Below are 15,028 nucleotides of genomic sequence, written 5' to 3'. Positions count from 1 at the left end.
AACATGCTGTATCATGCGAGAATCTTCAGGAATTATCTTTTCACACAGTATATCCTATCGACCTCACAATGGTTCATCTCACCAAGGCCCTTGCGGTGGGCATTTTGGCGGGCTTCGCATATGCCTTCAACTATGACCAGCCTTACCGTGGCCAATATCATTTCTCGCCCCAGGATCATTGGATGAATGACCCCAACGGTCTCCTCTATCACAATGGGATCTACCATCTGTTCTTCCAGTACAATCCTGGTGGTATCCAGTGGGGGAATATGTCCTGGGGCCATGCTACCAGCAAGGATCTCACCCACTGGAAGGAGCAGCCCATTGCCCTTCTTGCCCGGGGATATGGCGGCAACGTCACCGAGATGTACTTCAGTGGAAGTGCGGTCGTTGACGTAAACAACACTAGTGGCTTTGGGAAGGATGGCAAGACACCCATAGTTGCCATCTACACGTCCTATGTGTGTACGCCTACGCCACCGCTATAATTTCCTGGAGTGGAAAGGCTAATTCTCTTTCCGTAGTATCCCGTTGCGCAGACCTTGCCGAGTGGTAAGACTATCCAAGAGAATCAGCAGGCTCAGTCCATTGCCTACAGTCTTGACGATGGTATGACCTGGACCACGTACGATGCTGCCAACCCGGTCATCTATAACCCTCCCGCCCCATACCAGGATCAGTACAAGGACTTTCGTGATCCCTTTGTGTTTTGGCACGAGGAGTCCCAAAAGTGGGTTGTTGTCACCACCCTGGCCGCATTACACAAGCTCGCAATTTACACTTCCGATAATCTCAAAGACTGGAAGTTTGTGAGCGAATTTGGTCCCTACAACGCGCAAGGCGGTGTTTGGGAGTGCCCCGGCCTTTTTAAGTTGCCTCTCGACGGGGAGAAGTCCACGAAATGGGTTATGACGGTCGGACTTAACCCCGGTGGTCCCCCAGGCACGGTCGGTTCCGGAACCCAGTACTTTGTGGGTGACTATGATGGAACCACGTTCACGCCCGATAATGATAATGTATACCCGGGAAACTCAACTGCTAACTGGATGGACTGGGGCCCAGATTTCTATGCTGCGGCTGGCTACAATGGCCTCCCTGTAGACGCCCACGTCCACATTGGATGGATGAACAACTGGCAGTATGGTCAGAACATACCCACTGACCGCTGGCGCAGCGCCATGTCCATTCCTCGGCACCTGGCTCTCGAGACCATCGGCGACAGGGCGACTCTAGTTCAGCAGCCCCAGGAAGCCTGGTCTTCTATCTTGAGCAAGCGGCCGGCCTACTCGCACAGCTACAAATCTGTCCCAGAAGGCTCCGTCAACGTGGGCACCACCGGAGAGACGATCAAGATAGACTTGAGCTTCTCTGCTGCTTCGACGGCTTCGGAGTTTGCGATTGCTGTTCGAGCCTCCGCCGACTCCACTGAGCAGACCCTTGTCGGTTACGACTTCGTCAACAAGCAAGTCTTCATTGACCGCACCAAGTCTGGAGACGTGTCATTCGACAAGACTTTCGCGAGCGCCTATCGCGGACCTCTCGCACCGAGCGACAATGGCGAGGTGAAATTGAGCATATTTGTCGATCGGTCCAGCGTGGAAGTTTTCGGCGGTAGGGGCGAGACCACCCTGACGGCTCAGATTTTCCCGAGCAAGGACGCGATCTACGCCCAGCTGGTGTCAACTGGGGGAGCTACTAAGCGCGTTCACCTCAACGTCTACAATGTTGCCTCGACATGGAACTGATGGTGTTGAGCGGCTAAGCATGGTAACTCGTCAAATAAAAGACCATAAAACACTTTCGAGGTTGAGCAGGACCCTGTCCAATCGAGAAGGGCATTGTAATTAGAAGTGAAATAGGCAAATTCTCAATATGAACTAAAGGGAGTTTTCTGATGCACATTGCATGCTAACCCTAAACCTGTGCCGCTGGATTTGCGTTGTCATATCCTTATGCATACTTGTATGGGAATGGTGGGTGCAACGGAGGACACGGTACCTCTAGAAAAATGGTTTATTAGAGTAATTTCGCTGAGAACATGTAATACGCAAGTGGTAATTGATCATCCTCGTCTTTGGATTGTGTTCTGCCCCTGTTCTAATAGCGGATAACGATGAATCGTAAGCCTGGAACACAAGCAACAAAAAGATCTATCATAGACTTGCTTCGGGAGACAGCGACATTGAAAGGAAATAAAGAAATACCGAAATGCTATATGAATATGTGACGAATTATTTTTGAGATTTTTCTTTGCTGAGTTGGCCTCATTTGAAACCCAAAATGACTAACACAACTACATGTCAGTCTCCGAGTCAATGGTTCTGGGTCCACCATGGAAGCAGCGTTTTATTATCAACTCGGATAGAAGTTATATTCAGCAGGAAGACTCACTGCTATAGGAATGACAAGCACTAAAATGCATAGATAAGTGCTGGTGAGTGTGCGGGTGGGCATTGGGAGTATAGGTAAGCTGGTGTAAGGTCGGCCATTTAGGTTCGAGGTCAACTGGTAAGATCAGCGTAGAGGGAGCAAGATAACCGTATTGCCTAAGCAAGAAGAACTAGTTAATCGCTGAGTTGCAGAATACTCAACAACTTGCTTCGGCGGGCCGGCCATTTCGACGGCCGCCGGGGAGGCCTCGCGCCCCCAGGGCCGCGCCCGCCAAAGACCCCAACATGAACGCTGTTGTGAAAGTATGCAGTCGGAGTTGATCTGAGTTTATGTGAATTTAGTTCTGCACTATTATTGTTGGCTGTATATAGCAGCTTTATGGTCCAGTGTAGCCCATAATAATTACCTCCCTTCTCTATAGGCTTCACCCTTCAAGCTAGAATACTTCCTAATGTAAAATGTGAAAGGCTTTATTATTCTAGATTAGAGGTGTATAACCAAACTGCTAAACTCAGAACCAACCCTCACCAAACTCGCAGCGGTGCGGGTTCGGTGCCTAGCCTAGGGAATTGCATCGTTTCAGTTTAGGTAGGGTGAAATAAATTTCAGTTAAAATCATCAGTTATGGTTTTTGCAGTTGTATTAGTTCAGTTTAACTAACCCTACACTATTTTACTTAGTAATCACTAATATCAAGGATTTCTCTAGAAATATTAATACCACTGGATAGCCTAGTATCTAGTCTATCTGAATATGAAATATAAATTCAGAATATCTTGTGGTTGCTGTGATATAAGGGAATAATCATTTCTGTCTTAGGTTGGTATGAAAGTGGGAGTGGTTTATATATATGCATCAACCTTTAAAATATTCACTATATCTCTAGAATGATTGTTCAACCACTACTCTTTCAACCCCATAGATGTTGAATTGAAATTTTAGATATAAATTAAAAAGACTATAATTACTATATATTTGATGTAAAAATATTAATTTTCTAATTTAACCGTTTATCTAACCCAAATCGAAACTGACTCAAACCGAGTGCCGCGGCATAACTCTTGGATCGTGGACTCAACTTTCAACAGATCTTTGAGATATAACGCTGTTCTGGGCAAGAGCAGGAAAACGAAAGTCATAGAGATAAAACTGTTCTCCACCAACCCTGTACCAATGAATATAGATCCCGAAAAACCTATGAGGTACGATTTAAATCTTTACCACTCACTGATGACCCAACAAAATAGCTATATACCCTGGTGCACGTTTGATGCCCGAATCCTCTCTATAATAGTGGTGATAAGTACGGTCGTCCTACATTCAAATGGAAAGGCTAGACAGCCTAAATCGATGATCCTTTTTATCATATTAATCCAAGGGTAGTGATGGCCATCACAAGGTGTGAATTACGACGTATCCCAGTCCCAGTTCTCACGGCGGAGCTCCAGTAAAATTTGGCACACGAAGAGCTTTTCTCTATACCACCAAAGACGCATATTTGACGAGACCCATCATAGCCAAAATGATGGGCGTAGGCGCCATAGTCGGCTCTAGTCTCATCTCTGAGATGGTGAACTATCTGCCTATGTCGTGGCTCGATAGTATCTTATATTGTACAATTCGATCAGGGTGTTGTTCCCTAATTATCTGTACTCGCATGAGCACGCGCGTGATATCACTCCCCACACTGAGATATTTAAAGTGAGGCAGAATGATAGTGGGATTTCTTTGAGGTGGATTGGTTAGCAATATCACTTAGTTGTCAATGCACGCCTGGTTCACTTGATGGTTCGAACAAATTCTGAGAGCTTATATGACACATGCCAACTTGCCCCTCGTCTGGTTACTCTCCAGCAATTTATGAGCCTCCACAATCTCAGTAAAGGGAAACACCTTCTCTACAAACACCTTGAAAGTACCATCCATAAGTCTCGGAAGAACATGCGCCACCATGGAATCTCTAAGCTTCCGCTGGTATTCCAGGTCCCGACTGCGAAGCGTACTGCCCTCGACGCGAAGTCTCTTAAACAGTAGTCCGCCAATGTCCACGCCATCCGGCAACTTCTGCCCGCTCATCAAGCCTAGAATGACAATTCGGCCATCGCGCGCCGCGGCGTCTAGATTCCCCTGGAAGTAGTTTGCGCCGACAAAGTCAACGATCAAATCGACACCCGCCCCGTCCGTGACCTTTTTGACCTCCGTGGCCCAGTCTTGACTCTTGTAGTTGAAGGCGGCCGTCACACCGAGTTCGTTAACGAGGAAACCACATTTTTCCTGGGAGCCGGCCGTCGCATAGATAGCTTTGGCGCCCTCTGCTTTAGCGAGTTGAATACCACAGATAGAGACGGACGAGGCGCCAGCGTGCCAAAGTACGGAACGGCCGGGCTTGAATTTCCCGATGATATGGAGGGCTTGTGACGCAGTAATCCACGTCTACAGGATTAGCAGAGCGTTCAGTTGTCTGTTCAATGCATGTCTCACCTCTGGGACACAGGCAGCTTGTTCCCATGTAAGCTCCGGAGGTTTATGGACCAGCATTCCTGTATCGACGATGATATACTCCGCGTATGCTCCTGGGAGGGGTTAAGTACAAACATTCACTAATCACAACGAAAGGTCAAGGTAATAACAACCTCCATACGCCCCAGCCTTGAAGTCGGTTTCCGCGCCAGCGGCGACTGACTCCACAGTGCCTGAGAACTCGACACCCATGGTCTTCGGCGCCTGCGGCGGAAGAGGGTACAGACCCTCTCTCTGCAGCAGGTCCATGCGGTTCAGTCCAAAAGCCTTGATTTTGATCAATGCCTGTCCCACTGAGGGCGTAGGTCTTGGGATCTGCTTGATGGACATGGCGTCCGCGGGGCCTTTGCCACCCTTGACCACTATTGTCTTCTTTAGTATGGGCCTGAATGGTTTTTGATGACCCTGGGGATCGATAGTATACCGACTGCTCTCATTTCTGGCATGGGGAATTGTTTGTTAGAAGGTAGGTATGCCAACCACAGTTTATGTGGAGGTTAAAGCCGCGCAGATTGAATATTGGTTTTGTAGTGGCGACAGCCATAGATTCAAGAGAAAATTGACAGATAATTTTTAGAAAACTTCAGGACCTGTAGACGTCAAATAACGATATTTGATTCTAGCGGCTTAGAGTTTCTCAGAAGTTAAATAGTTGCGGGAACAGGGGGTAGAGGAAAATGATCTAGTGAGTAAAGAGGCGGAGTAAATAATGCCTAGTTAAAATCTCTTCATGTGATATTTCTTAAGCTGATTAGTGGAGTATAAAACACTTCTAACTTTCTAGTCTTCGTTGAAAAATACCTTGATGCTATCCACAACTGCGTCAGCACCATGAATAGGGTCCCTGCCTTCAGCTCCAATCCAATCACCATTCCCAAGGTGCTTTCCTTTAATCACGTTTGGTTCACCTCCCTTTCCACCAACCTCATAGTGGCGGGACTTGTTTGTGTTGAACTCAATTGCGTCGACAAAGCCAACATCGTGTCCCGCGCGGATGGTCATGGAAGTTATCTTTTCATCATCCTCAAACTCGAACGGTCTGTAAATATTGGGGTTCTGGTGGCCAACAAGCGGCCCCTTATAACCATCATCCCAGGTGAATTGGAATCCATTGACGACATCATAACCATCATAGCTCCGTCCCCAGGCGTCAATTTTCTTGATTTTGTGTTGCCCATGTTCGGCCTTGTAGTAGCTGCCTCCATAACCGCCGTATGGGCCGTCTTCAACACGTTGCATAGTAGGCATGATGTTATGCAGATACTCAGCGGTACAGGGGAGAAAGTGCTTGTTTTTTTGAGAGGTTTGAGATCGCCTTGAAAGATAACAAGATCATAGATGATAAGAGACAAAAGTGCTGGTATAGACAGGGAATCTTGTTCTATTATATAGGTCCTAGCTAAGGGATGGATTGAATCAATTTCCCCGAAAACATCTGGACTTTAGTGCTGCGTGTCTATGACATATCAAGCATACAGTTCCCCAAATCATACTGGCTATTTTTTTGGTTCAACATTGTCTGCACATCATACTATAGTGTACTGGCGTCATGGTGATCTGCTCAATGTTGTCATAAGCACAAATAAAAAGGAAGCCAAATCCACAATATAGACGGATTAGAGACTGTCAACCATATCCAAGTCTAGACCTCAGAGAGAAGCTCTATTTCCACAAGCATTGTTGCTCAGGGGCATTCTTGACTGAATTTGTATGGGCTAGGGACACAGATAGAGCCTTCCTATAAAGTAATAGTAAACTTTAGGCAGAGCAACCTCAGAATAAGAGCACGGAGGAAGAATATAGGACTATCCATTGCTGTTTGCGGATATCTACTAGCAGACAGGCGTTTTAGAAAATGCTCCCGTTGTACAATTAAAGCATCCTCTCGTATCATCCACTAACCATAGGGTTCCATGGCCGAAGAACCATGGATACAAAAATGGGGACCTCCTAGTATTCTCCAGTTCCGCGTACCATGGAAACCGTATTTGTTGAATTATAGTGTTAGATTAACTATTTATGAATCTCCTCCTACATATTCTGCAGAGTAAATTTCAAGTGAGCCTACCCTGGAATGTTACATCTAGCTCTTATATCCCAGTCAGAGCCAATTGTTACATTTGCAGTTACTGAGTTGCCTTCGGAGTATTGTTGCCACAAAAGAAAAACTCAGGGAGATCCTTCAAGTGATTATCCTTGGTTATAGTAACCTTTGGTATAAGAATCACTGGTTCATATCCCGCATATGGCAGTTGCGGTTCCGGCAACTTCCGCTGATAGTTCAAACATCTGGCCAACAATGCATACTTCTCAGATGACCTGATTTCTTTTCAAGTCATTTTTCCTTTGACCTATTCCACTCCCTGGCTCGTGCTCGAGAGGATGCACTGTGGAAAGGCAAACATATTTAACACTCTTATTGTTTGGTTCTGTCGGGCCTGCTTACATGATTGTGCCATTGTATTTTCCCATTAAGGGATACATAGAGATTAGTGCTTGATAATCTTTCCATTCTGTCTTTTGGGAACGTGCTGAAGGAATAATTGTACTTTCTGAACAGGCCTGATGAGAATGAACAGAGGCGATATGTCCACGTTGCTATAAGTGCTATACGCGCATACAGTTGGCTCCTTGAATGACACTCAGTCGCTTTGTCTGATATTGGCTTCCTGAGACTGTAGCTCCAAGTTGATTAAGCCATGTAATGCTATATCCCATCTTCATCTCCAGAACTGGACTTAAACCCTAATCATTCATTTCCCTCTCTTTTCTGTTAGAGGTTATCTCACATAGCGCACCTTATTAACACTTTTTAAGAGTAGAAAATTCCACCAAATGGAGGCTCATAAAGATTGATAAACTCCCTCCTGCCGACACTTCAATGTACTAATTCTTGCAGAAAAGAAATTCTGCGGACCCTTGTGTGGTGATGCACCCCCAAGTATAACCATGTTTATCAGTGATCAGTCCAGCTCCTACATGGTACTTAGCACAACCTGCGCCCAAATTGTTCAAATAGTCCGATATGAGTTTTGCCATGTTAAAGTTCTTCGTCTTCACTGCCTGGCAATGTATACTGTCTTTTTTGAACCCAAGCTGGTCGAAATCCATCGCTGTGAGACTGCTATAGTGCGTTGCACCCTTCTTGTCAAGATATTGTCGTAGGACGCTTGTCGGTCTATCACACACATGTATGTGTATTTGCTCCTCAGTCCTTGAGGTGACCGAGTTCATCGCTAAGGTCCCTGCATCCGTGCTGGACACTTTTCCAGTAGATAGCGCGATTTGTCCCAGTTGCCAGCCTTTATTATCAGTGCCTAGCTCCAAGATCCCTGGCAGAAGATGTGGTGTGGTGATTAATGTTCGGGCATGGAGCAGCGTCCAAGATCCTGTAGATGGATCATGAAAGCAGTCACCGTCGTGTATGCACCGACACAGGCCTCCAAAGTATAGATCGCAGGTGTGACAGTTTTTGTTGGCATCTGTGCAACCCACATTGCACTTATTGACTGTGTTCGAGTTTTGCCCACATCCACCGCCAAGGGGGCAAGTGTTTGGGCAGGAAGTAAAAGATTTTGGACCTGGACAAGTACAGCCTGACACTGAGAGATGAGAAATATCGCTCTGTGTGCATTCGGTGGCACTGGTAAGCCAAGGTAGGAGTAATGTCAATGCTATGAAAGACGACCTGAAATTTCCTTGGGTGAATGCCATTATCTGGGACTGCCACTAGTTCACTTTCCTAAGAAGATCGTTCGCAGAAAAAGGATATGATATGGGGAATGTACTCTCCACTGCTTTTCGATCTGCTGAACCTTTCCATGATATAATTGCAAGAATATGTCAATTACGTAGTTATAGGAAGAATGGGGTTTGATCGCCACCAGCTTCGAGAGTCGATCATCTGATTTAAAATAAAATGCCAGTTAATTGTTTCTCTCCCTGTTCTCACATGCGGTCATGGAATAAAAAGTAGTATTGTTGGGGCGCGTTATTGAACTTGATTGTCCAGATCTTTTCGATCGCCCCAAAAGTGGATAATAGAGTTTACGCCACCAAAGTGCGTATATGTGGCTCGATTGTATGGGTGAACCAATTGCTTTGATTGTAAACGACTACTCAAGAGTAGCTAGAGGGTCAGTTACTTTTGGTTCTAAAGCCCGTTCTGACCGACCTCTACTATGTTGCAGCGTCGTCAATTCGTCACACTCGGCGCTTGTGGAGTAGGTCAGTAATGGTTTATGTTAATCTAGGACACATATGAGATTATCTTCAATACCTAAGACTTCACTACGTATCCGCTTTTAATTCTCGTTTTAGTGGCTATATAAAACGCTACCTTAATCGTGAACCATAACAAGAAGTTACTATACGTAGAAAGATAAGCCTAACCTTTTTTTTAACTATAAATCAGTTTATCGCGTTAAGCATTTATTTCTTAATGTACCAATATCTCTCCCGCATGGGAAGTTTGGAGCAGCGTCAACCACTCGATTCTAGCCAATCTCACCACGCTACGCGTAAATGTCGACGCGGCAGAACAGATGGCCATGTCGTAGGTTGGACGGTAAGCAATCACTAAGGAGGTCTAACTAGGGCGATAGCGGCCGAAAATAGAGAGACGCATGCGGCTGGGGAGTGATACCACATAGCGGAATTCTGAGTCTGATTCCGGGCCGGTGGTTGCAGGGGCAGGCTGGAAATTATTCTCCCAGCTTTATCAAGATTAGTACCGTGTAAGTATAAGATTATCTGATTTGCGAAATTATTATCATCTTGGAGTTAATCATGAAGACGCGTGAATCTAAGATTACCTTGAATACAATCAAGATACGAAGACGCAGCATCCAACAGCCATCAGTCTTGGCGATCCAAAGTAGTTTGATACATCTCCAAGCACTCCAAGATCCCACGATTTGCCCTGTAGAAGGCCATCGAGAATTTCTTTGCATGTAGAGTGGAAGAAGCGCAGGGCAGTAACTGGATGTGGCATCACTACCTTTTGGTGGATGACAGGAATTGCAGTGATAATGAGATACTTGAATACTGAACTCCAACAAATATAAGAGCCTGAGGATTTTGTAGGCCAGAGGGTTTATAGTCATCCAAAAGGCAGGCATGTCCTCGTGGAAAAGTAAGTCCCAGATCTCGAACGCATCTTGAGATTCTGAAAAAGGACCTGGGTACTTGGACTAATAGAGGCGATATTCTTAAGCAGCCGGTGAGTGGCTGAGTCTTCTGTAGCTTGGCCAGCGGCAAGTTGGTGTGCGGCGTTCTGCAATTGAATGGTAGTGAGGGAGTCGAAGTCTTATCTTACCTAATTCTATTAAGAATGTTTGATAAGGAGAGTATTGGTGAAGGATGAGTTCCGCGGCTGGAACACATTATACATGAGGTATATAAACGTTTTGTGCCGAGAAATTCCGTGGATATTAGTTTCTATTCGGTGTGTATACACAAGGACCCGTGCCTCCGGCTATGGTGGGATAAAGCCCAGTCTGCAAAGGCAGCTGGCGATATGAGGACTGCATGCGTGTCTGGGTGACCTCCCATGCCTGTTAGACGAGTGTAGGGAAAGCAGCAAGAAATTAACGCGGATCCTGCCAGCGATTGAGCAGTGTCGCTGACCTCGCATCGCGTATTTGATCACGGGTACGTTCGAGATGCCGCTGGTTCGTGCTGTTCATCATAGGATGCAGCAGCAGTATCGTTATTGCCGTGTGATTTGCTATTAAGGAGATGATATATGCTACTGAGAATACGCACCGCACATTAAGAGATTAGTGCTTGCTGTTGATGTCTTACTAACAGAACCCGTCAGTGCGGGGGTGCTTCCAGCAGGGTCGGAAATGTCGTCTTCTGCCGCCCACAGTCATTTCCATAGATATGGCTTCACAGGTCAACAGTTTCCATCAATTATTAACCCCCACTATCCTCAGTGATCTAACTCTGCCTGATGAGTATCTCATGGCCAAATCGCACCCTATCAGGGTAGTGCTGAAACTAAGGCCCACTGGTAGATCTTCTCCTGTCAGCTACTGTGCTTTACAGGGCTATTTCATCATTGTACATCAGGATCTAGGTCCACTTATTCAGATATCACTAAGTTCTGAACTACGGTTCTCCAAGTTAACCAGGGTTTTCTGGTTAGGGAACCAAATGCCAATAGATTCCGGCCTACAGCCATTTCTAAGCACGGAGTATTGATAGCATTGCAATATCTGGTCGAACACAATCCTGTCTATAGCGATATATTCATTGATCTTTCAGTAGTAGACAGCTGGGCCAACAATTTCAGTCCCCCAGAACTACAAGACTGTATAATTTGTTTGAATGATCCTGACCATCATGATCAAGCTGGTTAAAAAAGAGCAGAATAGCAAGTGGAATATGCATTGCTGAAACCATCACACCAACCACAGGTCTTGAGAATCCTGCAAACACTGCAGGAGGCGATCGTCATTAGAAACCTGGCGTATGTCACTAAGAGTGATAAGCCTGCCATATGAGTAACAAGTTGTCTCCTGGCTGACCGCTGCCATGCAGCTCTCATAATGGGCAACAGATGACTGTATATATGATGGAGAAATTCCGGAGGAAATGGGATTCAAGTTACCTGTGCAAGAAGTCAAGTCCCTGACGATATGAGAAAGGAGTCTGTCATCGGCAGATTTTTGTCGGACTAGTATGGAAGAATGAAGAGTTGGAGGAGCATCTCTTTTCTGAGTAATTGATGATTGGAATAGATTTCGGAATGGATTGAAGAAGGCTATATCAAACGCAGGGGTTGCGACGGTATTCTTAGCTCTTCTGACTCTGCAGTGAAACCATTGGATCACCGCGGGACGCGCAACAAAAGGGTTGGTGCACTCGTAACAGGGGCGTACATTCATTGGGTGACTGTCAGTGGGCAGGACAATAACAGCAGGGACACAAAACATCAGACGACTCCGCACGAATGGAAAGTTGACAACCTAAGCATGGCCGTGGCTCTATAGCATGCAGCGTATGTGGTAAACGACAAGCCGGACAGAGAGCTGGCTGGATAGCTACGGATATGAGAATCTAACGCCTGCAGCATTGGCAGGCTCGATGACCCAGCATAATATAGCATTGTCTATGTAGGCGTCTACGTAGGAGTAGTCCAGGCAAAGTAGATAGCAGAGACGAAGGGGGACTTTGTAAGAGGGACTTGGTAAAAGGAAATATATCGCTATGGGAGCAGTCGCAGCCAGTAAAAGAACAAGTTGATGTCCTCTGAGGGTGGTCAGCAGAGCCAGGTTGATACGAGATAAGGAGATATATCAGAACTCAAAAATTGCGACAGGAGAGCTGCCCGCGAATGCAGGCATGGAAATATCAGATATTGCCTATCAACAAGCAGACGGAATAGAGTTGCAAATAGCGTACAAAAAGTGGGCAACCACAAAAGGACAAAGCTGCAGAGAGGGCCCTAGAACCCCCCTAAAACCAAGACAGAACTAGTGCAAGCGAGGAGGCAAGGACAAATAAGAAGATGGAGTGGAAGGAAGCTCTCTACAGCGAAAAGGCTATAGTCATTTGCATACTTCTCGCAGGCTCGTTTACCTTTCCCCTTTCCTATCACTTCCTTCGTTTCAGGTGATTTATTCTATTATACGATGCTGTATTCAACCAATTCATGTTGCTTCTTTGGTAGGACTGCATACGCTTGAGCTGCAGGATATATCCAGAGAAAGATGAAACCATAACGCCCTTTAGGTTCTTTTCTTATCATGGAGGACTGATGTTATATTAGCCGATATAAACAATATGTGACCCCTGACAGTAATCCACTATAGCAGCGACCGGCCAATTATGGTATCTCTGTAGTCCAATGGCCCCCACCACCCAAATCGCAGAAACATATCCCGGATCTTCTCCCGTTACATGTTGTTGGCTGCGATTTATCTGACCAGATCAGAGTGTTCGACAAACCTATCAATGAGTAAGGTGGGACAGGTGGTTTTGATCATAGAGATACTGACTGTACTGTACTCTGTACTCAAAATCCGAAACTATATCATTTACCATGGTTGAGTGCCTCTGGCAAGTTGCAAGGCTCTCCTGAAATATATTTGTCACACTCCACCCGTGACTTCGTTTTACAAGGTGCATGGGTCTCTTAACAAATGCTTTTCAAGATACACCAATGACATCGGAAGAGCTATCAAGGTCCGTGTCAAGCTGTTACAGTGCTGAAAAGATAACAAGATCATTCAGACTCAACCTCTAAGGCCAAGAAAATTGCACTTGACAAACCGGTTCAAAGTCGAACCCTCGCAAACTCTGATGCGAAAGGAAGACAATATACTAATGACGAGGCCGGAGAACCTGAGCGTCTAGACAAATACATGACTGGCTCATAATAGTGTGCACAGCCCTATAAGGTACGATCTGTTTTACCATTCACATGAGCAGCTACATGCAGGCAATGAGCTTGGATCGCTGCAAGTATGTGAGTAGGATCCGCCAATACATTTTTACTGTCCTGATAAGTATTTGTTAGGGCATAAGCCCTCGCTTGCTAGGTCACTGCGACCAGGAAAACTCCATGGAGCCACTTACTAGCGGTTGCAAAGAAATATAACACATGTAGTTTTTTTTTCCCTCCATATGTTCCTTGCTGCATTTGGCTACCTTAGTAATGTTATCTTGGATGATTGACTTATATTATGTAACAGTAAAACCACTTACATAGTAAAACAGGGAGCGGATAGGTAGTCTTAACAGGTACAGGTCTTTCTATCAATATCCTGGCAATGGCGAGGCAACAAGAAGCCGGAAATGGAAACAGTAAAAATATGTTGCACTATAGTGATACTAGCAATGATTCCATGAATACCAGGCATTCCCAGAACTAGCGTTCTCCTACAATATCCCAGTAAAGAATACAGAAAACAGGCAGATGACAACTTTCGTAACTCAGAAAGCTGGCACATCTCAGCAACTACTCATCAAATCACCATGTTCTGGGAATACGATGGTGTAGCTGATTGAAAATAAGGTACAGCCTCCCCCAGTTGGTTTAAGCAACCAAATCACTTTGTAGTGTCGTTGTTGCCATCTTCACTGACCTGTATGCTTTTTTAGGCCGAATTGTTGGGCCCGGGTGTGTAGTTGTCTGCAAATTCCTCTGGCTCATCATATTCCTCCAGGCTCAGGCGCCTGAGGTAGCCATGGTCCACCAAATATGAAATGTTGTTGTAGGTCATAAATTGCGTGCCCATACCTGGCTGTTCAAACCATGGTGCAACTGGTCCTAGGCCAACTATGAACTCCTCTGTCACCTCATACACATGATAGTTGTATGAATACTTTCCATCAAAAGTATTTAGGTTTGACGGCGGAAGAGACCGCTCGATATAGGGCGCCCCTAAAGGGCCCAAGAAGTTTCCTCCTTCACCCCCAAACCGATCGACCTTGCGGCCGACAACAAGAGTGGCATTTCCGGAAATTGGGTTCCCGTCGACGTCCAGCACGTATCCCATTTTTGGGGGATAGTGGTAGGAGCCATTCTCTGGGTACGTCCATTTCTCAAGAAACTCATACGGGCAAAGATCACCAAACCTCGAGTAAGTTGCCAACTCGGTCGAAAGAGGAAAGTTTCTGGGCAGTTTGACAGGACCGAGGCGTTCGTCACCGCAGATGTATGTTGCATTGGTGAAGTTGATATTAGCACAAGGGTCAGGTTGACATCTCACAGGGTATGGAGGCTCCTATAACCAACAGCAAAAAGAGTAAGCTATCTGGTTCTGAAGGTCCGGGATATCAGTGCAGATGAATGTAGAACTAACCCAGACATCACCGTGGGCGCGCTGTTGCCAAGCAGCAGCACCTAACGCGAGGTTAAGCAGCAGAAGGGATTGGAACGGTAGTGAGCAGTGCATGTCTGCTCAAGATGAGTCTATAATAGATGAATCTGTGGTGATATCTAGTCTTCCCAGACACCCGTTTTTCTATGTTTTTATACTCTACAATCATACAACCATTGTCACCAGGCATATTCCTGTCGTATACGCGAGTTTGGAATGTAACTGTCTGTCCAAGGCCGGAGCCATTATTACACATTCTTGCCTTAATACAATATCATAAAAGA

At 45.7% G+C, this 15,028-nt stretch overlaps 3 protein-coding genes across 3 annotated transcripts; 1 reads left to right on the top strand and 2 right to left on the bottom strand.

The window, feature by feature from the left end:
* Positions 1-68: 68 nt before the first annotated feature.
* Positions 69-1,745, top strand: Aud_008694 (glycoside hydrolase family 32 protein; the record flags this gene model as incomplete). The annotated part of the gene is made up of 2 exons (XM_043293559.1): positions 69-461; positions 525-1,745. The coding sequence occupies 2 exons, from the start codon at positions 69-71 to the stop codon at positions 1,743-1,745; spliced, it is 1,614 nt and encodes a 537-aa protein (XP_043149494.1).
* A 2,455-nt stretch (positions 1,746-4,200) lies between these two features.
* Positions 4,201-6,159, bottom strand: Aud_008693 (uncharacterized protein; the record flags this gene model as incomplete). The annotated part of the gene is made up of 4 exons (XM_043293558.1): positions 4,201-4,824; positions 4,873-4,964; positions 5,025-5,316; positions 5,713-6,159. 4 exons carry the CDS (start codon positions 6,157-6,159, stop codon positions 4,201-4,203), a joined length of 1,455 nt encoding a protein of 484 aa, XP_043149493.1.
* Positions 6,160-14,018: 7,859 nt separating this feature from the next.
* On the bottom strand, positions 14,019-14,819 carry Aud_008692 (TNT domain-containing protein; the record flags this gene model as incomplete). The annotated part of the gene is made up of 2 exons (XM_043293557.1): positions 14,019-14,648; positions 14,727-14,819. The coding sequence occupies 2 exons, from the start codon at positions 14,817-14,819 to the stop codon at positions 14,019-14,021; spliced, it is 723 nt and encodes a 240-aa protein (XP_043149492.1).
* Between the last annotated feature and the right edge of the window lie 209 nt (positions 14,820-15,028).

This window comes from Aspergillus udagawae (assembly GCF_001078395.1).
Source record: "Aspergillus udagawae IFM 46973 DNA, scaffold_7, whole genome shotgun sequence".
Taxonomy (NCBI): domain Eukaryota; kingdom Fungi; phylum Ascomycota; class Eurotiomycetes; order Eurotiales; family Aspergillaceae; genus Aspergillus; species Aspergillus udagawae.
Note: the sequence above shows the minus strand (reverse complement) of the source record. Positions and strands in the feature narration are given on the sequence as shown.